The sequence below is a fragment of the Eurosta solidaginis genome, chromosome 1, assembly GCF_040869045.1.
Source record: "Eurosta solidaginis isolate ZX-2024a chromosome 1, ASM4086904v1, whole genome shotgun sequence".
Classification (NCBI taxonomy): Eukaryota; Metazoa; Arthropoda; class Insecta; order Diptera; family Tephritidae; genus Eurosta; species Eurosta solidaginis.
The window spans coordinates 54,491,350-54,518,298 of NC_090319.1; the positions used below are offsets into that span (position 1 = coordinate 54,491,350).

The following is a 26,949-nucleotide window of genomic DNA, read 5'->3' on the forward strand; positions in this document are numbered from 1 at the left end:
CGGTCGGAGTCGGCTTAAAACATGTAGGTCCCGTCCGGCCAATTTGTTGGGAAAATCAAGAGGAGCACGACGCAAATTGGAAGAGAAGCTCGGCCTTAGATCTCTTCGGAGGTTATCGCGCCTTACATTTTTTTTTTTTTTTAAATTAAAGGTAATGTATCAAAATAGTTAAAGGAAAATGATTATTTTAAGAAAGAACGCTTATTTGTACAAATTTGTGCTAAAATATGTAATTACATTCTACCACAATATTCTCACTGTTAATACAACAACAACAATATTCTTCATTTTAAGTCGAAAAATATATCATAAGCAACGGAAGAGCTCTTCGCATATTTGATGCAGCCATCCAGAAATTGCGCAAGGATTTTTTAAGAAGGCTTAACTAGATTTTGGCATATGGCGAAAGGCGAACTCAACTCGACTTGGCCGCCAGAAAATTGCTTTGCAGAATGAATGCAGGCAACTCCGGCGGATTTGTGTTATCCCGCCGGTCTTCTTCTTATGCTCCTCTGTTGATGTTGCTGTGGCACCAATTCATTACTCATTTCAGTGAATACCACATGAAATGCAATAATGTGCATTGTTTATACCTTATTTCTTAATTTCAAACAAATTGGCAACAATAATTAAACTACAATTTTTTAAACAAAATAAGAAATGCACAACGAAATTTCAATTGACAAAACAGCTGACTTCGAAAATTCGAAATTCCTATTCCCCAATTATTCTTCTCCTTAGGAGAAAAGAATTGGAGGAATTTTTCCGCGGGAATAAAAAAATCCGCGAGAATATTTAGAATTGGTCTGTATATCACTGCATGTTCATTATAACTCATTGCTTGCTAATATTGCTTACATGATTAACAATAACACTAAGTACAAGTTTTACAACACAATTTTCCAAACAACAATAAATATATGTAAATCCACCTGCCCGTCAATTGGTTTACCTACCCCTTCAGCGAGTACGAATGTTTAACGATTGATTGATTTCCTTTACTACTTTATGTGTATGTAAGTAGTGATATTATTTCGCATTAGAAAATGGTCGAAAATCGATTTTTAAGTATGCGTTGCACAGTGGTCGGTTCCATAGGCCAAAAATAAAAAAATTTAAGTGAAAAGTTTGTCACCAAATGTGTCGTTAGTATCTCTTATTAGAACAACAGCCTTTTAAAAAATATATGTATTTGTTTTTGTTGTATTCGAAATGTACTCTTTAAGAATCACTTCAAAAATGAGGTTATGGTATTAGTTGGTTTTTGTAGTGTGAGCAAGTTAAAAATAAAGTGCAAGTTTAAGCTATTTAAAAATACATAAAATATCATTGTATTGAAATAAATAGAAATGAATATTGAAGTCAAAGGTACATATTTACTTCATTTTGAATTAATTTTAGTGCCTTTATTAGTGTTTTTGTACAAGTATTTCAATTTCAGCTAAAGTTTTAGTTGGGTTCCTCACCGATCCTCACGTTGCGACTTATATCTTGTTATTAGTCAAAGTTTTAAGATTCTAAAGTACTAATATCAGCTGTCACTTTCTGCCACTAACTATATTTTGCGACAGTTTTCTGATAGTGTCAACCTGATAAATTATTGTCGTATGTTATATGTGATCACATGTAACATACGACATTATTTTATCCAGTCGACGATATGCAAATGTAAACTTTTGTGTGTGTTTGTTGTTTTGTTATTGTTATGTATGCAAGATCTTTTAATAACTTTAATTTCTTTATTTAATCCTATTAAACATTGTATTTGCGATATACACATTTTACCACTATGCCCCCCCCCCCCCCCCGCCCCCCCATGCGGCGAAAGTGGGAGGTTGTGGGTCGGTAAAAAGGTATCAACTGCACCAATTTTATGAAAAAATAATTCTCACATATTTGTGAAGCCGTGACCAAATTTTCACGTTGATATCTCTACTGGAAGTATTTTTGGCCACCTCCATATAAGACAGACCACTGTGCGTTGAATCGAATTCGCTATCAAGAAAACTCCAATTTTAACAGTGAAATTTTCGATCGATGTTCGGCCGTTGTCAATGTATTATAGAACTTCCTTCAAATAATTCCAATGCAACTCAAATCCCGTAGTATATTCCTTTTTTTTAGTTTATATGATTTATACTCGTATGGATTTATTATTTTTCTTTTGTTTTTCATACTATCTACTAAAAATTACATGTTTTGTTAAGTTATGTAAATATAATTGGGTATGTATGGAAACAGTAAATATTGCTATACTTGTAAGTAAGTTCATCATTTAGTATCAATAAAAGTTATTATTGTTTCCTTGCAATATCCTTTTTTTATTTATTTTCTTATTGTATTTTAATATTTTATGTATATTTACGTATATACATATTTTGTGAATTTTATAAAACCCTTTCCAAATTATATTAACTATATATTTCTCCTTTCTGTCCTATAACAATAACATTTAAAACTCATCGTTGCGTGATATATATTAAAAAAAAAAGGTTACAAAAAGTAAAACATGGAAGGATATTGCTGGCTTATTAGGCATTGGCGCTAGCAGTAGTGCTGCTTATACACTACGTAAACATTATACAAAGAATTTATTGACTTTTGAATGTCATTTTGATCGTGGCGATATTGATCCTTTACCCATAATACAACAAGTGGAAGCTGGCACAAAGAAGAAATCGGCTAAAGCCGCTTCTGTACCATCGCCAGGTAAGAGAGTAAAATTTGTGGAATACATTCAATAAACACGTTTATATTTTTATTAATTTACTAGCAGACCCGACAGACGTTGTTCTGCTCTAGCTTTGGTCTTTCTGCATAATACCGTTTTCACACACAAACTTAATCGAATCACAATTTTATTTAATGAAATAATTAAGTTTCCCTTGTCATGCAGAGCCTTTTGCTTCATTAAGCGAACATCTGTCAGCAGCCCCAAAAAAATATTTAGTTTTTACAAAAAAAGCACTACGACCAAATTTTTTCAAAGCTCGCTAATAGCCCGGGTCTCCATCTTTATAACCAAAACTTTATTTATAAATTTGGATTCCAAATAAGTGCGAAAAAGGGACCCGTACATAAAAACAGCAATTAGAAATAATATATATGATAGTTAAAATGGAAAGCAGCCGTTTCCTTCTTAATTGTAAATGCAATCAAAATAAAATTCATGCGCAACTACCCCTATAGATGTTGCACCCAACCAAATATGTGCTTATTTTCTAAAACGCCAAGCAAAGCCGACTGGATTTTCACTCGATTAGGCATATAGTGAAGCAATAATGAGATAATTCAGAATTTACAAATTGATTGAGGTCAATTAGGGCATTAATGTAGAAAACTTGACTAATTATTTCATTAAGCCTCTGGGTGAAATTGCCGTAACTTTTAAGCAGTTTTTAACCTCTTCCCCTCTACCCCCCCCCCCCCCCCCCTACCTATCTCTCTATTTTCGTCTAACTCTTATCTCTTTCTCCTTCCCCTTTTCTTTTCTCTCTAGTTTTTCCTTACTCTTCTCCATCCCTTGTTATCAGCTCAAGTCCAAGTCGCAGTCGCAGTCCTAGTAGGCAAAGAGCTGCCTATATACCAAATTTCAGACAAATCGAACCATTAATGGAATTTATTCGAATAGATCGGTCCATAGTCCACTTCCCATAGTCCAAGAAACTTCAAAGGAACGCTACCCTATATTGCAAGTAGGATCAAACTACACACGGTGTGCGAATTTAGTTAAAATTGGGTAAACAGTTTAGGAGTCCATCGCGGACAAATAACGTGACACGAAATTTATATATGTACAAATTTAACAAATAATCAGACTAAATATAATTAAAAATTGACTGTATACAAAGTGAACGAAATTTTTACTGTAGAATATCTATATTGTTGCGAATCTTAAGAATCCCGATTATTTTGCGCCTTGTCCTATCGCTCGAATCAGCGAACTTTCGAATAAATACATTCAAATGTTCTGTATATAAAATGTTCTTTATCAACATCACTACTCTGGCAGTAGCGCTTACATACATACATGTAAGGCGCGATAACCTCCGAAGAGATCTAAGGCCGAGCTTCTCTTCCAATTTGCGTCGTGCTCCTCTTGATTTTTCCCTACAAATTGGCCGGACGGGACCTACATGTTTTATGCCGACTCCGAACGGCATCTGCAAGGCAGATGAGTTTTCACTGAGAGCTTTTCATGGCAGAAATACAATCGGAGCGCTTGCCAGACACTGCCGAGGGGCGACCCCGCTTAGAAACATTTTCTTCTAATTGAAAAATCTTATTTCTAAAATTTTGATGTTGCTTTGCCCGGGAGTTGAACCCAGGGCATACGGTGTGATAGGCGGAGCACGCTACCATCACACCACGGTGGCCGCCTAACAATTGAAATTATTCGCGTAATTCACTTACTGCGCCGCCTTTATACTCTCAGTTGTATCGTTCGTCTATTTCTCCCAGGGTTTAGGCTTTTCTCGAACAGCCTTCTTGAGTAGTTGGTTATTTACTTTACTCACCTACATATATGCATCACATATTTGCTGTATACATGAATGTTTATGTAAGGTCATATGCGCGCTTAGTTGCGGTTTAGGTGTATGTGTGGGTGTTTTCTATTTCATTTCTTTCCCTAGTAGTTGTTGTTGTGCAGAATTTATTTTCTAGTAGATTTAGTGATGTGTCGAAATTGTCAATATTCGCCACAATATTTAATAAGTTGTTGGGAGGGACTATGATGCCGAGCAACGGGAAATGATTATTATATTAATGCTGTCGAAATAGACGTGACTTCGAGCAGCTATGTATATCATTGTAGCTGGCGATAAGTGTGGCGTGTTGGAAAAGAACGTTATTCTAAGCCATCCACCTAAATCATATCGTATTTAAGGTAGTCAGTAGGACATTTCTTCGTTACGAGGAGTGAGACGCAGGTCTAACCCCTATCGGGTTAGGAGGCTTAAAATATACCCGCGGCAGGTATGCCCATTGTAAGAGGCGACTAAAATACCAAGTGGACTTAAAGGTTGTGTAGCGCAACCTTTATAGCTTTTGCAAACCAATTGTCAATCTCACCTACCTGTAGCGAATCCTGTTTCTTTCTTTCGGGCTGGTACCTTAATGGTGATTGTTACCGGAACGTACCGAATCTGCATCCGGCAAAGGACTATCAATATCGATAACACTCCCCAAGGCCGCATTTTGCAGTGCTTATTGAAATCAGTACACAGATAAGGAAGATGTTCGTGGATTTCAAAATTCGATCTGCATTGCTCGTATATGAATTGGTTGAAAATGTTTAAATGGTCTAATAGGAACATAGAATATAACCAATTTAAAGTCGACTTTAGGCTCCATTCTAACGTCTAAGTCTACAAAGCAATGACTTGTTTGTTTAATGTTAGAATCATCAGTCATATACTCGTGGGATTAGTGGGAGTTCCGAAGCACACTTCGGCAGGTTTAATGACATTACATTTAGGTTACACTATTCAATTAGGCTATTCAGTTCCGATCGAAGACTTGATCTATCCTCTGGTGAGTGGATGGGCATAGCATCATCAGCGTATATTAGCGGCTTACAGTACTTAAAAACATTGGGAAATTCATTCATGAGAAGCAGAAAGGAAGACCTGAATTAACATCAATAGATTCAGACCAAAAATTATTAAATATAACCGTATGTTTTCTTGCCTTCAAGTATGCACATACCCAGGAGAGAAACAAAGGCCTGAAGCCCAATCCATCGAGCTTAATTCGAGGAATTAAATGGGAAACTTTATCGAAAGCTTTACTTAAATCTGTATAAATGACATAGATTTTGCTGTTAGCTTTAAATCAGGGGTAACCATTTAATTGATTAATTATTGGCGCCACTTCACACGTATTGTTATTCCCTTTCGTATTTAGTTGTCGCTCAACAAGCAGAGTAGCAACATCGATTGTTGGTGTCATATGTTTGCGTACGACTATGCTATTTATGCACGAAGTTTCGTAATCTTGCGCATAAATAAATAAAATTATTGCATACGATGTTGCCTCGTTGCTTGCTAATAGGCGATTGAATCGTACATCAAGTGATTCGTACGATCATCGCACTCTCACTAATACAGCCACAGTTTCAATTTTGGTTATCCCTGCCTTAAATGCAAGTTTGTCACGGTAGATTTACCATGTTGAGACAGGTCAATGGTTGAGGATATTATGAGCTAGTTGCTCTGTGACGGTCGATTCAAAGAGCTTGGGTATAGCACTGAGCTTTGCTATTCCTATTTATAACACAGAATCTGTTCCCATATTTTTGTAGGGTATTATGCAAAAGTTTTTTTCAATTACAAAAAAATTATCTAATGTCGACAGTGGCTTGGCAAACCTGCCCTTGAAAACTTTTAACGGAAACTCATCTCTCTGCAGAATATTAATCTTTAGTAGTAGGCCTCCAAGCACTACGACCTTTATTTTTATCTATTGTGCTTGAAATTTCAGTATTTTACTGTATGTGGAGGCATTTAATGTATTTAAGTATCTCTTCAAGCTTTTTATTCCATATCAAGAAAGGATTAAGAGTCACGCCTCCTGGATGGTAGTCTCTGCATTGCTAGAGTGACGCATTCGCAGAGAAGTTTCGTCCTCCAGCTCACAAAAGTGACAGACCCTGAAAATTCAATCCAGTGTCATCTAAAATGCTTTTTTTCCCAGTTACTTATGGTCTTCCTAGTGTGTGCCTTTGTGAGTCAACGGAAGGCCATAGAATGCTACTATAGCATCCGCTTGGCTAGGTAGTCTGTCTATTCATTACCTTTATGATTTACAATCTTCGTGCCCCATACTCCGCAATTGCTTCTGCATAATGAGGATATTATGTACGTAGGGGCCATTGCATCACGTAGTTGAAATATGGGATTTTCTATACATTTTCTTATTAGCTAAGAGATATTTTGACATCTTAGTGCAGAATGTGTTGCCTCTTTCTCTATTAGAATAGGAATACCTCCTTTTCATATTCTAGGAACTAAGCAATAAGTGCATCAGTAGGGATAGTTCTGCCATGTATAGCTTTCTTCTCCGGGTGAAAGGTACAAGAACAGTTTTGTTTCCTCGTGCATCTCTATGCTGCAGATTACTAACTCATCTGCTAGCCCATGTGTGTCAAATTCATTGGAGTTCAGTAATTTAAAGTGGTCACCTATGAATAGGATCCACAAGACATGAGAGAGTACATCCCCTTGGGGCCATCCTGTAGTGGCCACAATTGACTTATTTGTTTCTCCCAGTACAAGACTGATGTTTCTTCTCTTCAGCATAGCACCCAGCAAATTATCATTAAGCTTATATGCTTGTCAATCAGAGTTTGTTCGATAGTTTCATGTGTCGTGTTATCGAAAGCCTTGTGAGATATCAATAAAAGCTCAGAGAGAGCTATATTTTTAGACAACAAAGCCTTTTATATTTATTTCTCCGTGAGCTCTTTTTGATTTTCCAGACTAAAGGCAAATTGAGTCCTACAAAGAGAGAGTTTGTTAGATTGACCTCCCTAATATGCTGATCACACATTTTCTCCATACCCTTTAGGAGAAACGAACTGTGGCTAATTAATCGATATAACATGGCAGTTTCTCGTTTTTTTCTGGTCTTAAGAGTAAAAAGTGCTTCCAAGTTTCATTAAGCCTTATATATTAGTTATTTAGTATAATCAATACCCTGCTAGACAGCTGTCAGTCATTTGAGGCATCAATTGATAGATATGGCTGATGGAAATTTACCTCACAGCGTAAAGCAAAGTTTCTATCAGCTTGTTTGAAGCGACATGACAAACCTGATGTAAACATTGTGTATACGTGTATGCATACACATACACACCATGGTTTTCCATACGAATAAAAGGAAAAATTTATGCGAGTGTATTAGTCTTGTCAAAAATTCTGTTAATGTGTTGGAGTTTCCGTCAGCTCTGTTTAGCAGGGTATTGTTTTCTTATTTTTGTTTTTGATATATTTCTCTCTTACAACAATCATTATTTTTCTAAACTATACCATTGAAGAGCGCCATTTTAATTATAAATTTACCATATTTTTTTATTTCAAAAAATAACCACACATTGAAAAAAATTGGCGGTGCAATCGGGTTGGAAAATACAAATCCATCAACAATGACAGCTGGTTCCTCGAATTCTCAAGATTCATTCCCTGCTCAGGGTGCAGCTGCGAATGCATCGATGGATGGCTATCCAGGTTATCCGAGCGCTTATCCGGGTACAGCTGGTCCACAACCAGACTATGGTGCAGGTGGTGGTCAAATGCAAAGACCACCCTCACAAAGCAATGCACAAACTCCACATGCAGGTAATTGATAGATATTAATTAATTAATGATTGGGGCTTTTTCTTTTTAAATTATTTAGTTTACTGTGACAGGAAGTACATAATTAATGTTCTAACTAATGTTCCCGAAAATATTTTAGTAAAATTTTTTGCTCTTTCAACTTAACACACTTACCAAACGATTTATTCTTAAAATGGCATATTTCTAAATTAGGGCTGTGAACTGCATCCGAATTTTTCAAATCTCCGGATAAACCGGATATTCGAATAACCGGATAGCTAAGCAAGAAATCCGGCTATCCGGATGCGTAAATGGAAAATCAGAATATCCGGATACTGGAATATAAAAGTTGAATATCTGCATATCAGAATTGAACGAAGCGAACATCGAAAAATTATTAATAAAAAAAAGTTACAATTTATTGCCTATTTAATTGGTGGAATGTGATGGATTCAGGAAGTTTGTTAATGTCCTCGAACCAGAGTATGTAATTCCTTGTCGCAAAACAATTTCCGGTAGAATGCAAGCCATGCATAACCGTGAAATAGAGAAAGTTAAGAAAAATCCCAGTTCAGCATCTGACATAGCTTTGCCCACTGATTGTTGGACATCAAGAGCCACCCTATCCTATATGGGACTTACACCGAATTATTTAGATTCTAATTGGACTCCTCGCTCTTTCAATTTGCTCATCGAAGAAATGACTGAAAGCCACACAGCTGAGAATTTGGAAGTCTCGCTTCGAGATGGCATGGAAGAATGGGATATCGAAGAAAATGTCGCAGCTATTGTACACGACGACGCGAAAAATATAACAAATGCTGTTGGGGGCTTAAGCCCTGACATAACCAAGCACTGCACATACACTTCAGTTGAGCGTTAATTTACGAATGGAACTACCGGAATGTTGCGGAGTCAAAAGGTATCAAAACTGGTGATGAGTTTCAATCCTTCGAGTAAACGTACATATGCTATCGAGAAACATTTAATACAAACTGAAAAGAGAGTTAAAAACAAATCCAAAGTTGTCCAACAAGATGAAATTCAGTTCTTTTTATGTTGCAGTAATTGCTGATCGTTCAATTTTAAAAAACAAGGCCGCTCAAAATATCGCAATTTCGGACAGTGACTGGGATGCAGATGATGTTCTACACCTTTTCCAGTTTAAGTTCAGAAATTTACAATTCAAGTTCAGAAATTCCAATTTAAATTCAGAAAACTACAATTCAAGTTCAGAAAATTACAATTCAAGTTCAGAAAATTACAATTCAAGTTCAGAAATTCCAATTTAAATTCAGAAAACTACAATTCAAGTTCAGAAAATTAAAATTCAAGTTCAGTATTTTCATTTAAAGTTCAGAAAAATACAATACAAGTTCAGAAATTTATAATTGGGGTGTTAATTTTCGAAGGTTATTTTAATTAATTAATTTTATACTTATATGTTACTTGCGGAAGTGTTGATGCTTCGTTGACCATGTTGCCAAAATGGTGGCTTGGGTATAGTGTACCCGAAGTTTTCTTCAAGGTGTGTACATCCCGAACCTTGAAATCAAATGGTGGATGGATAGTTCTTTCCAACAAGTGCATGATGACGCTACGGCCAAGAAAGTACTTCAGTCGAAACAGCAGTGGAAGTGAGAGACCTCCACAGAGTTGCGAAGGTGGAGGAAGACTTGACCTCTTATTGTGCTACCAATCGCCGTCAGTTGCCGCGAAACAGGGAAAGCTGGCATGATTTGTTACGAAACTGCCAAAATCGCGATTAAGTGCCAATTCATGATGAATGATGATGATGGCTGACAAGTTGAGATATTTTCACATATGGCGCCAAGATCTATGCAGACAGTACCTATACGTTACTTCCGGGAGTGTGGACGCTCCGTTGACTGTTTTAAGTGGTTATATCTTCGTCATCACTGATGTCATATTCAGTGCAGATCAAAGGTTGTGACGCTAAGAATATAGCTGGATGGCATTGCAATTGCTTCTTATGACGAGTTTTTTCTTCACTATCTCGCAAAATTTATTTAAACGAGTTAAGATGTCCAGTGCTTCCTTAACACATAGATACCATCTTACATACATATATTTCCATTGGATGAAAAAAAAAATACCCGACAAACTTTCTGAACTTGAATTGAAAGTTCTGAACTTGAATTGTAATTTTCTGAACTGGAATTGCAATTTTCTGAATTTAAATTGTAATTTTCTGAACTTGAATTGGAAATTTCTGATTGGAAATTGGAATTTCTGAACTTGAATTGTAATTTTCTGAATTTGAATTGTATATTTCTGAAATTAAATTGAAATTTCTGAACTTGAATTGTAATTTTCTGAACTTGAATTGAAAATTCTGAACTTAAATTGTAAATTTCTGAATTTAAATTGGAATTTCTAAATTTAAATTGGAATTTCTGAATTTGAATTGAAATTTCTGAACTTGAATTGAAAATTCTGAACTTGAATTGTAAATTTCTGAACTTGAATTGTAAATTTCTGAATTTAAATTGGAAATTCTGAACTTGAATTGTAATTTTCTGAACTTAAACTGGAAAAGATGTAGAAAATATCATTATTGCACATATGGCGAGTTGTCTTGATACGAGCTCAAACAGTTGAAGCACCTTTAGACCGATGCTTTTCGTAACAAAATAAAAAATCATGTAGAAAAAATGTGCAATAAAATTGGTACTGCTGATATGATTGCCCAAGAAGAAGCTCCGGAAAACAGTGATCTCACGGCCATGGATATACGCCTAAATGATAATGACAGTGACACAAGCGAGGAAGACGAGTTTCAGCGTTACTTATACGAAGAACAAATAAGCCGCAATCTCAGTGCCAGAAGGAGCGAGAAACAGCTGTTTTTTAGTCATAAGCCACCTTTTCATAGACCTGGTCACCATATATTATATGGTACACCAATTGGTTGCTTTCACTGGATATCGAAAAATATTATAAACCGGATCTTCATAAGTCCGGATATCCGGATAGTTTCACAAACGATTATTAACCGAATTTTATCCGTGTCAACGGATATCCGTATGGATATTCGGATATTCGAATATACGGATAGTCCGTCCCAGCCCAAATCTAAATTCCAAATTGTTAAGTTTTTAGTTTATACTATGTTCAAACAGAAAAAGAAATTGAGGCAATTTCGATTTAAATTGAGTGGTGTTCATACAACTCAATTTAGCTTAAACAATAGTAATTTGACTGCTGGTTGGCTCATCTCTAAAGCAACAACATACCTTTGTTCAGACTGTCAAAATGTGCGTGTTGTAAGAAAATGTGTTCAATGTTTTGGTTTCATTTTGAGTTTGCCATCCTCTTTTGACAATCCCTACTCCAGTGAAATGAAAAAAATAAAATTACCTGATGAGATGAGCCAACCATATAGTTGAGCCATGTGTAACTGACGTTTAAATCTACTCAATAAACACATTTTACAAGGTTGCACTTGCAGTTTGAAACAATTTATTATATAATAAATTGCGTAATAAATTGCCAATTTGGTGTGGGTTTGTACATAGTATTAGTTTAGTGATACACATTTGAAAATTGCTAACAAAAAGTTAGCATCAATATCGTGTTTTGATTTAAGGGTCCCTTGACTAAACATGTTTTTACATTTCATACTAATATTTCAATAAAATTTAATTTGATCTTATATATTTTACTTCTTATTTTGCAAATTTCAATCACTACCTTCACTTCACCAACCAACACCGTCATCATCATTTCACCAAAATCAAAAACAACCAAAACCACCACCACCAATCACCATCACCGTCACTACCAACAATTAAAACATACATTACTTTTATGTTTGTGATGCACAACCAAATCTTATCATACACACGTGGTAACAAAATACAAAAAAAAAATCATCAATAATTCGTCTCGCCATTATGCATCCATAGGCAATACACAAACAGCAGCAGCTGGTGATTATATTAATGTGAACAATCCCTTTGACGATCCGGTTGTTGGTGGCTGTGGTAGTGGTAGTAATAGTAGCGTCAGTAATGTACCACCGCCACCGCGTGCCTCCCCTTATCAACAGGGTGCTTACACGCCGGTGTCTAGGACGCCAGGTATTATTGATCCTTTTTTTTGCATTTATTTGATTTATTTCGGTGTAGTTTTGTTTTCTACACGAAAGACTGGCACAGAAAGTTGTGCAAATTTGCAACTACCTACATTTTTTTTAGTAAAGAAAAAGTACGCTTTGAATAAATTACTTTTGAATTGGTGCTACAGTACATTTTTAAAAATATATTAGCTTCTGAAGTTAAGCCTTAAACAAAAAGAACAATTTATATTAACAAAGAACTACGTCAAAAAGTTGGCGAAAAGTTGGCAGGATTATCCTATGACCCTGCTCGAAGAATGGTTTGTGCTTCAACAAAGATGGCTTAGTGAGGCAAGCCAAAAAGTGGCCGCCCAATATTCTTTCCCTAAGAAGGAAAACCGATACATGTGAACAAGATCACATGTGCAAGTCACACAAATCAGGCAGAGAAATGGTATTGTTACGAATTTAGGGTGGAATTTGCCCTTATTCGTATTCCAAACCTTCTGCTAACGTTCGAATCGCTAAACTGTTGAATAAATCACTCCAATATTCTGTATTGCAAAATGGTCTTTATTAGACAACTCTGGGAGTAGTACAATAATACTTCACTTCACAACTGATTGCGTGTTTAAATCAAATTGAAACTTATTACTCAGCTTGCGCTGTTTTTATACTCTCCGTTGCTTGATTCGCATATTTCTACCAAAGTCTAGACGTTTCGCCTTCTAGAATCTCTTGCTTGGTTACCAGCGATATACATGAATATTTGTAGTTTGTAGCCATATGCGCGTGTATATGTGAGTATTACTTCGGCTGATGATTACATGCGTTTGTGAGTATCTCTCCGCTGCCTTGTATGTATGTGTATAAATGATGATTGATTTGTGTACGTACATACGAGTGGCTGCTTAGTATCGGCGTAGGGATGGTAGTATCGCTTAGTGATGCTAATATTCGGCACAGTATTAAAACGCACCAAAAGAAAAATTTCCAAAACGCAGTGAAAAACAGACGTCAAAAAGCATTTCTCTTGAGGCCGAATTGGCAAACAAAACTTTGTGTGTGATTCAGGGTGTCTGAAAAATGGTTTAGTTTTGAACGGATCACAGAGGTCCTTCCCAATTCTGACCGAGCTGGTGGTGTTGCTGAACATCATTTTGCACAATATAAGTCTTGCGTGTAAACCAAATGCAGAAATAGCGGCATATAAATAAGCAGCCCTTTTTACACTGTCGAAGACGGTTCTAAAATCGATGAAGAGGTTGTTGTTGTTGATGATTTAGTCGGTGATAATGTCAGGTTTGGCGAGGTGAAACAACTTGAGATATTAGGGAGGTAGCCGTTTATTTTGTTGCAAATCTCATCAATCTGTGGGCCTAGGCTGGTGGCCATTATTGTGCAGTCATCGACGTAGGAAACGATAGTAATAACTCCTTCTGGTGGCGAAGGTAGCTTTTATATGTAGAAGCTAAACAAAAGTGGGGATAGGACACCACGCTGTGGGACCCCTTGTTTAATTCTTCTTGGTTTTGATGTTGCGTTTCTAAATTGTACCGATGCCTGCCGACCACCCAGATAATTTGCGGTCAACCTTTTAAGGCTTGGGGGAAGGGTAGACCCTTCCAGGTCTTGGCAGTAACATGCCATGGTTGAATGTATCAAAAGCTTTTGATAGGTCTACCGCAACGAGTACTGTTCTATCGTGGGGATTTTGATTAAAGCCGCAGTAATCAGGTTCAGTCAGCCGATTCATGGTGGGCTTCAATCTTTCGCACAATACGCTTGTTAGAACCTTATATGCGGTCCTTATAAGGCTGATTTCGCTTTCATTGGCGTGTAGTTTCCCCCTTCTTGTGAACTGGACAAAGAACACTTAGGTGCCAATCGTCGGGCATGCATCTGTCAGACCACATTTTGCATACAAGTTCATGCGTGCGCCTCAACAACTCGCCGGCGTATTTTAATAGCTCCGCAGGCAAATTATCAGCGCCCGCTGTCTTTTTTTTAAACGGGTTTTATTTAGCTTGACTTGACAGGCAGGCCGCACGGCCGCATGCACGGCCGTTGTAAACGAAATTTGTAATTGAAATTGAAGTAACTTCCCGATAAGCTACAAGCTTGAAACTTGGGACATAGTGCAGAACCCGATGACAATGCAATAATAAGAAAAAAATCGCCGTCAGGTGGCGCAAGGATCGAGATTTTCACAAAAATCGTATCAAATCATATTTCGGTTTTAAAAAATTATACTCATTATTATGTAACCATTGTTGCACTATAAAAGATCATACAAGATCTTATTGTGCTAATACTGTCAGTAAATAAATGAAATGAAATTAAATGAACACTAATACATACAAGAATAGAAAGCGACCTATAAAAAAAATCGCCGCTAGGCGGCGCAAGGATCAGGATTTGGCTCATATTTGGAACACATAATACAAACAAGAATAGAAAGCGACCTATGAAAAAAATTGCCGCTAGCTGGCGCAAGCATCGAGATATTCACAAAAATCGTATTTGTGGTCCGATTTGGCTCATGTTTTGAACACATAATACATACAAGAATAGAAAGCGACCTATGAAAAAAATTGCCGCTTGGTGGCGCAAGGATCGAGATATTCACATAAATCGTATTTGTGGTCCGATTTGGCTCATATTTTGAACACATAATACATACAAGAATAGAAAGCGACCTATGAAAAAAATTGCCGCTTGGTGGCGCAAGGATCGAGATATTCACATAAATCGTATTTGTGGTCCGATTTGGCTCATATTTTGAACACATAATACATACAAGAATAGAAAGCGACCTATGAAAAAAATTGCCGCTTGGTGGCGCAAGGATCGAGATATTCACAAAAATCGTATTTGTGGTCCGATTTGGCTCATATTTAGAACACATAATACATACAAGAATAGAAAGCGACCTATGAAAAAAATTGCCGCTTGGTGGCGCAAGGATCGAGATATTCACATAAATCGTATTTGTGGTCCGATTTGGCTCATATTTTGAACACATAATACATACAAGAATAGAAAGCGACCTATGAAAAAAATTGCCGCTTGGTGGCGCAAGGATCGAGATATTCACATAAATCGTATTTGTGGTCCGATTTGGCTCATATTTGAAACACATAATACATACAAGAATAGAAAGCGATCTATGAAAAATAATCGCCGCTAGGTGGCGCAAGGATCGGTATATGCACAAAAATCGTATTTGTGGTCCGATTTGGCTCATATTTGGAACACATAATACAAACAAGAACAGAAAGCGACCTATGAAAAAAATTGCCGCTAGGTGGCGCAAGGAGCGATATATTCACAAAAATCGTATTTGTGGTCCGATTTGGCTCATATTTGGAACACATAATACATACAAGAATAGAAAGCGACCTATGAAAAAAATTGGCTCTAGGTGGCGCAAGGATCGAGATATTCACAAAAATCGTATAAAATCATATATGGAACACAAAAATCGTATTTGTGGTCCGATTTGGCTCATATTTGGAACACATAATACAAACAAGAATAGAAAGCGACCTATGAAAAAAATTGCCGCTAGGTGGCGCAAGGAGCGATATATTCACAAAAATCGTATTTGTGGTCCGATTTGGCTCATATTTGGAACACATAATACATACAAGAATAGAAAGGGACCTATGAAAAAAATCGCCGACAGGTGACGCAAGGATCGATATTTCACAAAAATCGTAGTTGTGGTCCGATTTGGCTCATATTTTGAACACATAATACATACAAGAATAGAAAGCGACCTATGAAAATAATTGCCGCTTTGTGGCGCAAGGATCGAGATATTCACAAAAATCGTATTTGTGGTTCGATTTGGCTCATATTTGAAACACATAATACATACAAGAATAGAAAGCGATCTATGAAAAAGAATCGCCGCTAGGTGGCGCAAGGATCGAGATATTCACAAAAATCGTATTTGTTCTCCGATTTGGCTCATATTTTGAACACATAATACATACAAGAATAGAAAGCGACCTATGAAAAAAATTGCCGCTTGGTGGCGCAAGGATCGAGATATTCACATAAATCGTATTTGTGGTCCGATTTGGCTCATATTTGAAACACATAATACATACAAGAATAGAAAGCGATCTATGAAAAATAATCGCCGCTAGGTGGCGCAAGGATCGGTATATGCACAAAAATCGTATTTGTGGTCCGATTTGGCTCATATTTGGAACACATAATACAAACAAGAATAGAAAGCGACCTATGAAAAAAATTGCCGCTAGGTGGCGCAAGGAGCGATATATTCACAAAAATCGTATTTGTGGTCCGATTTGGCTCATATTTGGAACACATAATACATACAAGAATAGAAAGCGACCTATGAAAAAAATTGCCTCTAGGTGGCGCAAGGATCGAGATATTCACAAAAATCGTATAAAATCATATATGGAACACAAAAATCGTATTTGTGGTCCGATTTGGCTCATATTTGGAACACATAATACAAACAAGAATAGAAAGCGACCTATGAAAAAAATTGCCGCTAGGTGGCGCAAGGAGCGATATATTCACAAAAATCGTATTTGTGGTCCGATTTGGCTCATATTTGGAACACATAATACATACAAGAATAGAAAGGGACCTATGAAAAAAATCGCCGACAGGTGACGCAAGGATCGATATTTCACAAAAATCGTAGTTGTGGTCCGATTTGGCTCATATTTTGAACACATAATACATACAAGAATAGAAAGCGACCTATGAAAATAATTGCCGCTTTGTGGCGCAAGGATCGAGATATTCACAAAAATCGTATTTGTGGTTCGATTTGGCTCATATTTGAAACACATAATACATACAAGAATAGAAAGCACCCTATGAAAAAGAATCGCCGCTAGGTGGCGCAAAGATCGATATATTCAAAAAAATCCTACTTGTGGTCCGATTTGGCTCATATTTGGAACAAATCTTACATACAGTCCGATAGAAGTGACATCAAAATATTTTGGAGTTGGAAGAGGGACAAGCATACGAGGCGCAGAGTCGAGTAAAGTCTTTGGATTATGTACTGAGGACTTAGATTGTAACAAATTGTCAGGAAAGAGTCCTTGTAATAATGAGTCACTAAATGAACTAAATGGAATGAGAAATAATAGGAATTAAATAAAGACTAAAAATAATAATACTAAAAGCTAGAAAATGATTATGCAGGACCTAGGTACTAGTCATCACACTCCTCGTCAATCTAGGGCGTTGATCAGAAAATTAAATAAAAGCGTTGGACGCGTCAAATTTCTATTGATAGTCATATATAAGACCAACTGAACCTTAATCAGGTTATGCTACGCCTCACGTTTTTAGAAAATTCACGCGCCCAACGCTTTTATTTAATTGTCTGATCAACGGCCTAGATTGATGAGGGTGTGATGACTAGTACCTGGGACCTACCTAATTATTTTCTAGCTTTTAGTATTATTATTACTTCATGTAAGTATTGTTTTCAATAAAACCGTTTAACTTAAACATTTTTTTTTAATTATTTTATTTTAAATTGGTTATTGCTTTTCTAACTTCGTCATAATCGGGTAAGGAGACATCAATTGCATCAGCATCGATTGCTCGGGCTCGGATTCATCATCCCACTCTCCATTTGGGAGGACAGAGTAGTCTTCCCTACATAATCTAATTAGATGCCAATGAAAGATTAATTAGTTGACCATTGCTATGTCGTTTGCTTTTGTTTTTAAATACATGGCACAGTAGACTAAAGATTTAGAACGTACTCATAAGTAATAATGCAGGTTCAAGGTGCAGCTTTATCTATTCAAAGTACCCATTTTTATAAAAGGCGTCACATATATACTACAATTTGTATCTATAAAATTTAATAAAATAAGTTTCTACATACATTATTTTTATATTATCTGTTCTAATACATTGCCCTATTTTCATTTAACTTTCAGTATATAAATCGGCAATAACTTAAATTAGAATTTTTTCTCACCACTATTAACAATTTCAATTTCTTCACTCCCTTACGCAGGTTCACCATATCCAGGTCAACCGGGTGCTTACGGTCAATATGGCTCAAGTGATCAATATAATGCGACTGGACCACCCGGTCAATTCGTTCAAGGTCAAGGACCACAATTTCCGCCACAGAATCGAAATATGTACCCTCCCTATGGACCAGAGGGGGAAGCGTGAGTGCTATTTTCTCTACTACTCCAGACATTAATACATACTACTCGTCGGAGTAGTAGTAACTCTAATATCATTAACTACTTATCTGAACAAATATTACAAAAGTATTGTTTTCTAACACTTTACTACAAACAGCAAATATATCTATCTAAACTGTCTTGCTGAACGCAGTGCAACATTTTTGCGGTACGGAATGTTACCAACTCAACATTAAAGTGAAATCAATATTGTCACAAAATAAAAAAAAAAAAACCTCAGAAAATTGTTAGTCTTTAAAAACAAGGCATGAGCACTCTTTGTAGCGGGGCAACTCGCGGCCATAGATAGATGGATAGATCATACCAGCCATACCATACACATTATTGGGGGTGGCGTCACCCTTGCCATTCAGAAAGGGGATCCTGCTACACACAGCAGACTTTAGGGTATACTTTTTCTTAATATTCCCCACATTGTAAACTAAATATCTTGAGAAATAGCAACTGAAGGAACTTAAAAATAGGCATAGTAATGACCATGAGAATTGGGTATCCTCCCACTACTAGAACAACAGGGTACTTCATGTATCTAATTTTAATTGTAATACACTGCACTCTCCTTGTACGCATGGTTTTTGAATCTTTTGCTTCAAGGCAAAACATTGGAATTTATTGCCTCAAAATTTTGGCACTTGAGCTATGTACTTTAGAATTAACACAAAGAGGCATTGTTCAACCAAAACTGAGATGGAGCATTCCAATTAATTCGCGTATATGTTGTTGTTGTTGTAGCAGGGCTTCGCCCCATCCAATAGGTGTGACCGATCACAAATTGTCATCAATATCCTCTAACGGGAGTCCAAGGAAACTTGCTGTTTCAATAGGGATGGACCATAATGAGAGGGGTGTTAGAGGCGTTGGTTCCACATTACAATTAAAGAGATGGTTTGTGTCATGTGGGGACACATTGGAAGCAGGGCATATATTTTGTATGTCGGGGTTGATTCTGAATAAGTAAGAGTTAACCTATTACAGTATCCAGATCGAAGTTGAGCTAGAGTGACTCGCGTTTCCCTGGGGAGTATGCGTTCCTCTTCCGCAAGTTTTGGGTACTGTTCTTTGAGTACTGGATTCACCGGACAATTACTGGCATACTTCAGTTCACTGAGGACCTGCTTGTTTTTTTTTGGCTTCATACGGCTGAGTTCTCAGGTGCCGTATTTCCTCATAATGCTTACGGAGATTACTCCTTAAGCCCCTGGGCGGCGGTGGCTCATCAAGCAGATGTCTGTTGGGATGCCCAGGTTTCTGGGTATTCAACAGGAACTGTTTGGCTAGCATCTCATTTCTCTCCCTGATGTGGCGTATTATCGTCTCATTATGTAGATGGTGTTCTGGGAACATAAAAAGACAGCCCGTTGCGGTTCTGAGAGCAGTATTTTGGCAGGCCTGCTTCGCTTATATGCTAATTACCAGTGAGCAAGTGAACAATTCAAAGAGACTAGATCGCTGTTCTACGAACATAACACCTTTCAGTTGTTGTTTTATCACTAGCAGACTATTTTAGAGAATATTGTTCATGTGACATGCATTCACATATCCTTTTCCGGATATACCGTTTTTTTTTAGTTGGATGCTGTGACACAATGTTATTGCAATTTAAATCCTCATTAATGATTATTTTTCCAGAGCGTGGACGAGCCGATCGGTTCGAAAAACGGAGTAAGCGCCAATAGTAATTGCTCGGGAAAACTATGATATATTTAGTTTATGATAAACTAAAAACAAATTGAAGAGAAAAACCTGAAATGGCACTGACGATGGCAGAACGCCCCCCCCCCCCCCCCCCAACATCGGGTTAGGGGGTTAGAATATACCCGCGGTAGGTATGCCTGTCGTAAGAGGCGACTAAAATACCAGATTCAAGGGGTTGTGTAGCGCAAGCTTTTCAAGTTGCCTGCGCAATATAAAGTTTCTCCAAACCCAATTGTCAACCTCACCTTCGAGCTGCGAATCCCGTTTCACTAGCAGACGAGGCTCTGGCAACCCGAAGCTCCTCATGGATCTTAGGGGTGGGGAGGGAGGGATGGTTAATGTGGCCATATAAATCGTTCCCGAGATGGTCGGGCTGGCATCTTAATGGAGCGTTACCGGAGCTGTATCAGGCAAAGGACCATCACATCGATAACACTCCCCAAAGCCTTCGGGGAGCAACCTTAGCGCTGCAACAACAACAACAACAACAACAACAACATGGAAGAACGGCAAAACCGGCCGGCTTGTCTGCCAACATATTTTGTCATAAAAAACACAAAATTATGCGAGCAAGCTGTAGTGTTTTAGAACTTCAATGAATGGCTTAGATCGTGTAATGCTGAGTTGGAATCATGCCGCCCAAAAGAATTACTTATAATATGTTGCACAGTGCCATTTCAACTACATATGTATGTATTTTTACTGTTTAATATGACACTAATATGCCATTTTGTTTATTCTACATATTTAGTCCTCCACCTGGTGCAAATCAATACGGCCCTTATGGTAATCGTACCTACAGTCAACCGCCACCAGGTAGCTCCCAAACACCAACGCCGCCTGGTTCGGTTGTAGCCGGTGCTGCCGGTCCACCTACTGGTGGGCCGACGGCACCTGGTGGGGGGTATCCACCAGGTGCGCCAACACAGGACTATTACAAGCCACCCGATCAGGTAAGTTGCTTCTTTTCCTAACTCTTTAGTTGGAATCTTGCATAATTTACGTATAACTTTTATTTTCACATTAAGGCACCTCAACCACGACGGCATCCAGATTTTGTGAAAGATTCGCAACCCTATCCAGCGTATAATACTAGGCCTCAAATGTATGGTACGTTTTCTAATCTGCAAAAGTTGTACATATATAGCTGATATCGTTGGTTCGAAATAATTGTTTATTTTTCCTCCTTTGTAAAAATGCAGGTGGTTGGAGTGGCTCCAGTCAATATCGTGGACAATATCCTTCTGCACCATCACCGCAGGGTTGGGGTGGCGCTCCACCACGAACAACCGCACCACCAGGTGGTGGTCCACTAGGACCACCCAATCAGCAAGTATCAGCGGCAGCGCAATGGGAACAACATCGTTATGCGCCCCAACAACAGCCACCACCACCACAACAACAGCCGCCATACCAACAACAGAGCCAACAACAACCACCGCCGCCACCACCACCACAATGGGCGCAAATGCCTGGCAGTGCTCAACCGCCACCGCAGTCAGGTGGACCACCCGGTTCGGTGTTACGACCACCAGCCGGTACACAACAACAACCGCCACAACAAAGATCAGGTATGCCACCACCACCCGCACAACAGCAGCCTATAGGAGCAACACCACCCAGCAGCCAAACCATGACAAAACCACCATTTGCAATGCCACCACCCCCACAAGTCGCTGGTACAGGTGCACCACCACAGGTTTGCGGTCCACCACCATCGACGGTGGCACCATCACCTAGCACCGTAAGTAGTTTGCCACCTGTTATGGGAGCGCCATCAGTTGCTGGTAGTGCACCAAAGCCGCCAATGTCTGCAGTAAGCTCTGTGCCACAATTGAGTGCACCACCTGGCATACCACAGGTTTCAACACAGCAGCAGCAGCAGCAACCGCCAACACAACCACAACAACCATTTCCAACGCCACCTGCCGCGCAGCTTATTAAAAAGGAAATTGTATTCCCGCCAGGTAGCGTTGAAGCTACGACACCCATTCTATATAGACGTAAACGACTAGCAAAGTCCGATGTTTGTCCTGTAGATCCTTGGCGTATATTTATGGCAATGCGTTCGGGCCTGTTAACCGAATGTACGTGGGCATTAGATGTGTTAAACGTATTACTTTTTGATGATACAACAGTACAGTACTTTGGTTTGGCACACTTACCAGGCCTCTTGACATTGCTTTTGGAACATTTCCAAAAGAATCTCGCCGAAATGTTCAACGAATGTGATGCAGATGGCTTTGAGCAGCGCGGTGGTCGAACCACACGCGCCGTTATTTATAATCGCAAACGACACTACCTCGCCGGTAGCGACGCTACAGCTAAAAACATTGATTTAGAAAAACTCAAATTATCAACAATGCCAATACGGCATCAAGATGATGATGAGGATGAGGGAATTGATTTGGGGCAAGTACGTGTATTACCAAATCCTGAAGAGCGTATCATGCTACTCTCACACACACCGAACTACACAATGATGTCACGTAAGGGTTTGCCTGTACGTTTACAACCAGCGGAAGATGACATTTTTGTGACAGATAGTAAAAGGGACTGGGATTATGAAGTAGAGCCCATATATGAGCAAGCCAATGCTAATGAAAGTACACCATGGAGTTGGACATATGGTTTTGCGGACCGAAATGCACAGGATGGCATAATCGACGTGTTCAAGTCCGAGATCGTAAACATTCCATTTGCGCGTTATATACGTGGAAGTCGCGAAAAAAGTCGCAGTACTACTAGCAAGTCACCAACGAAAAGTAGCATTGCGCAGGATGTAAAAACCGCCGAAACCTGTCAATCAAACAGCAAATTGTTGATAAATGAGCCAACGGAAGAGAGTTTTGCTGAGGATAGTAAATTGCAGCATGCATTGAACAAAAAACGGCGTATATTCAATAACACCAATAGTAATAGCAACAGTACTACCAAACCGAACTTGGCAGCGGACGTAAGCGGAGTCTGTGAAGCGAGTGGAGCAAAAAAAACGAGACTAGATGGTGAGGTAGCATTTGCCACTTCGGGGCTTAAAAAAGAACCATTTGAAACGCGATCTACCGAGCATCCTTCAATTGTCACTGATAGCGATTGTCGCGAGGTTGATATGGAAATTGAACTTCCACCACAACAACGTCTTTTACCTAATGGTGGTGCGGGTAGTGTATCTAAAAACTTCGACCCAATATCGACGGTGCGTGATGCAGCACAAGTATTACAACGTCGTCGTTCCTCCACTGTCGAGGAAGAATGCTATACACGCGACGAAGCGAGTCTTTACTTGGTAAGCGAATGTCAAGATGCGCTGGCGCGACGCTGTATTTGTCTGTCTAACATCTTCCGCAACTTGACATTCGTGCCGGGCAATGAAACCATACTATCTAAGTGCCGTCGATTTCTCGCAATACTTGGACGCTTGTTACTGCTCAACCACGAACACTTACAGCGAACACCTAAAACGCGTAATTATGATCGCGAAGAAGATACCGATTTCTTAGATTCATGTAGTTCGCTACAGGGAGAGCGTGAATGGTGGTGGGATTATCTGGTGCATATCCGTGAAAATATGCTTGTTGCTTTAGCAAACATAGCTGGCCACCTTGAATTGGCACGTTACGATGAACTAATTGCGCGACCACTTATCGATGGTCTGCTGCATTGGGCTGTTTGTCCAAGTGCACATGGACAAGATCCCTTCCCTTCTTGTGGTCCTAATGCTGCATTGTCTCCACAGCGTTTAGCGCTGGAGGCGCTATGTAAGTTATGCGTGACCGATGCTAATGTGGATCTCGTGATAGCAACACCGCCGCATTCGCGGCTCGAAAAATTATGTGCGGTGCTTACGCGGCATTTGTGTCGCAACGAGGATCAGGTGCTGCGTGAATTCTCTGTTAATCTTTTACATTACCTAGCGGCAGCGGATAGTGCTATGTCACGTACAGTGGCTTTACAGGCGCCCTGCATTTCATATCTTGTGGCGTTCATAGAGCAAGCCGAACAAACGGCTTTGGGTGTAGCCAATCAACAGGGCATCAATTATCTGCGTGAGAATCCTGATTCAATGGGTACAAGTTTGGATATGCTTCGTCGCGCTGCTGGTACACTCTTACACTTGGCTAAACATCCAGATAATAGATCTTTGTTTATGCATCAGGAGCAGCGCTTACTTGGTTTAGTCATGTCCAATATACTCGATCAGCAGGTGGCACTAATTATATCTCGTGTACTCTTCCAAGTCTCGCGTGGCACCGGCATGGGCGGACCTTCGTCATCGGCGCCATCACTAGAATTTCGTTTCCAGCAACGTCAGGCGGAAGAAAAGCATGCTAATGCTATCGAGAGACATTTTTCAAGCAGCGTTAACTGCGCTAGTGCTGATTTCAAAGTAGAAGTGAAAATGGAAACTACACAAGCAGCAGTCATAGCACAGTCAGCATCTGCATCAACAGCTCTACCATCAGAAGCGTCAACACGCACAGCACATGTAATGGCTAGCAATATGAAAAGAGAAGAAAGTCAATCGTCGAATACCACCGCAAGCGATGATGCTTGCGGTCTTAATACCAATGGCGGTAGTAGTAGCAACAGCATAAGCAATCACAACATAAATGAGAATTGTAGCAGCGACCTTTTACATAAGTTACCATTAACCGCAAGCACAGCAACAAATAAATCTCACAATGCATGTGGTGCGTCAACGGTCGATGATAATAGTAACAGCAGCAGTAATGCTATAGCACCTGCAGCTGCACTATTAAACGATGTTAGCAATAGCAGCACGAATAGCAATAGCTGTGGTACGGTAAGCAGTAATAGCAATAGTAATAGTATTAGTAGTGGGAACAACAATACCGCCAGCAATATGCATATTAAACATGCGATAGAGAGTGTTGCTAATTTGAATACACAAATCGCAAGTGGCGCAGCAGCAGCATTGACAAATAGCAGTGAGGTAGCAGCGGCGGGTCATATGCAGCAATCAATGCTGCTAAGCAGCAATGGCGGTAGTGGTGGCAAGAATGTGATAAGTGCAACAACAATACCAACTGCTATCAATACAACGGCAGCGCCAGGATTACTTAGCAATGTCATCAACAATAACAATGGCAACAATAGCATCGACAATAGAATTATGAATGCTCCTCTGCCAACTACACAATCATCACCACCACCTGCAGCTCCAGTTAGCGCAGCAGCAGCACAAGCATCAACTGCATCTGGACCAGCAACAACAACAGCAGCGGTTGCGTAGTATACAACAATATTGCCGACATTACCAATAATAACGTCGGCAGTGACATTGCAACCACAACAACATGCAGATCTATCAATAGAGCGGCAAGAACATGTGCATTTACACGAACAGCAGCAGCAGCAACTCGTGAGCAGCATGGAGCATCATCTTCATCAGCAACGGCAGCAACATCATCAGCATACGCATCCACATCATTCTCATATGCATCACTATGCACAATTGGAAGCGCATTATCAACAACAACAGCAGCAGCAGCAGCAAGCACCTTACCACCATCCAGTGCCACCAGCATTCCATTATCACTGGAGTAAGCAACAGGTGCCAACACTGCAACCACCACAACCAGCACCGCAACATCAACCGGAAGATGCACACTAAAGGCCAAGTGTATAATAAGCGTTAATTGTAAATTATTAATACAAAAAAAAACATGCTACAAACGCGGCAGCAGCAGCAGTGAAGCTAGATAATGTAATAAAACAAAATAAAAGATGCCGCAAAAGGACTATGTATAATGAATGATAAAAGAGATATAGCAAAAAAAAAAAAGTGTAAATGTAACAAGCAAGAATTGTAGTGGAGTACAGAAGAAGAAGTCATTCGCTCCAAATACAGACATACAAGCATTAATGCGTAGAGCGGATAGCACATAAATTAACTATAATGTATAGCAGTAATGAACCTTGTAGAATTAGTGACATTAGTATTTAGTGTTTGTAAAGAAATGCATGTAACCCATTTGTTTTTCTTTTTATCTTACATGTCATTTAGTTGTTTTTATTGTTCTTTTTTGATAATTTAAGAATCTTTTTATTTAATTTTTTTTTGATGATTACTTAACTTAACTATGCTGGGATATAGAATTAGTAGGAATTGATTGATAAAGCAAGCGATAAAAGCGAAACACTAGAGAGGTAATATGTAAAAACAAGGAAGCGAGTAAAGAAGAAGTAAAGAGAAGATAATTTGAAATCGTTCGAAAAAATATATTAAGAAATGTGTATAATAAACGGGAGAAATGTGTTGCTAAAGGTATTTAACGAAATTGATAGCTTGTGGCTTGTTTGTTTTGTTGTTAATTAAAAAGCGTATAGAGTGAGATCTAATTTGTTAAGCATTTTGTGAAAATTTCGTATTTCGTCATAGATTTTGCATTTTTTACTACTACTACGACAACAGCATTTCAATTAAGTAAATGGAAAGCCGATATTAAGAGAATAGCGTGATTCAAAAATAGCTGTACAAAATCAAATTCTATTCGAATTCGAAAATTGAGTTTCGAAGATACGAATTTTTAATTTTATGATATTCAGGCCTGTTCTGAATTTCGACTCGTTTTGAAAAGTAAAACGAGGCTGATTCCTT

The 26,949-nt window shown here is 38.7% G+C and overlaps 1 protein-coding gene across 17 annotated transcripts in view; it reads left to right on the plus strand.

Moving 5' to 3' along the window:
* osa (trithorax group protein osa) overlaps positions 1–26,619 on the plus strand; it is a 368,269-nt gene extending 341,650 nt beyond the window's left edge. For 15 of the 17 annotated variants that reach the window (XM_067790495.1, XM_067790530.1, XM_067790506.1 and 12 more), the window contains 6 exons: positions 2,493–2,708; positions 8,108–8,339; positions 18,434–18,593; positions 21,079–21,280; positions 21,356–21,437; positions 21,530–26,619. In XM_067790495.1, coding sequence (XP_067646596.1) covers positions 2,493–2,708; positions 8,108–8,339; positions 18,434–18,593; positions 21,079–21,280; positions 21,356–21,437; positions 21,530–25,581 — 4,944 coding nt within the window. In that variant the 3' untranslated portion in view covers positions 25,582–26,619. Of the gene's footprint in view, positions 1–2,492; positions 2,710–8,107; positions 8,340–18,433; positions 18,594–21,078; positions 21,281–21,355; positions 21,438–21,529 lie in introns of all 17 variants that reach the window. The other 2 variants (XM_067790540.1, XM_067790551.1) reach the window with 1 other exon arrangement.
* The last annotated feature ends 330 nt before the right edge of the window (positions 26,620–26,949 follow it).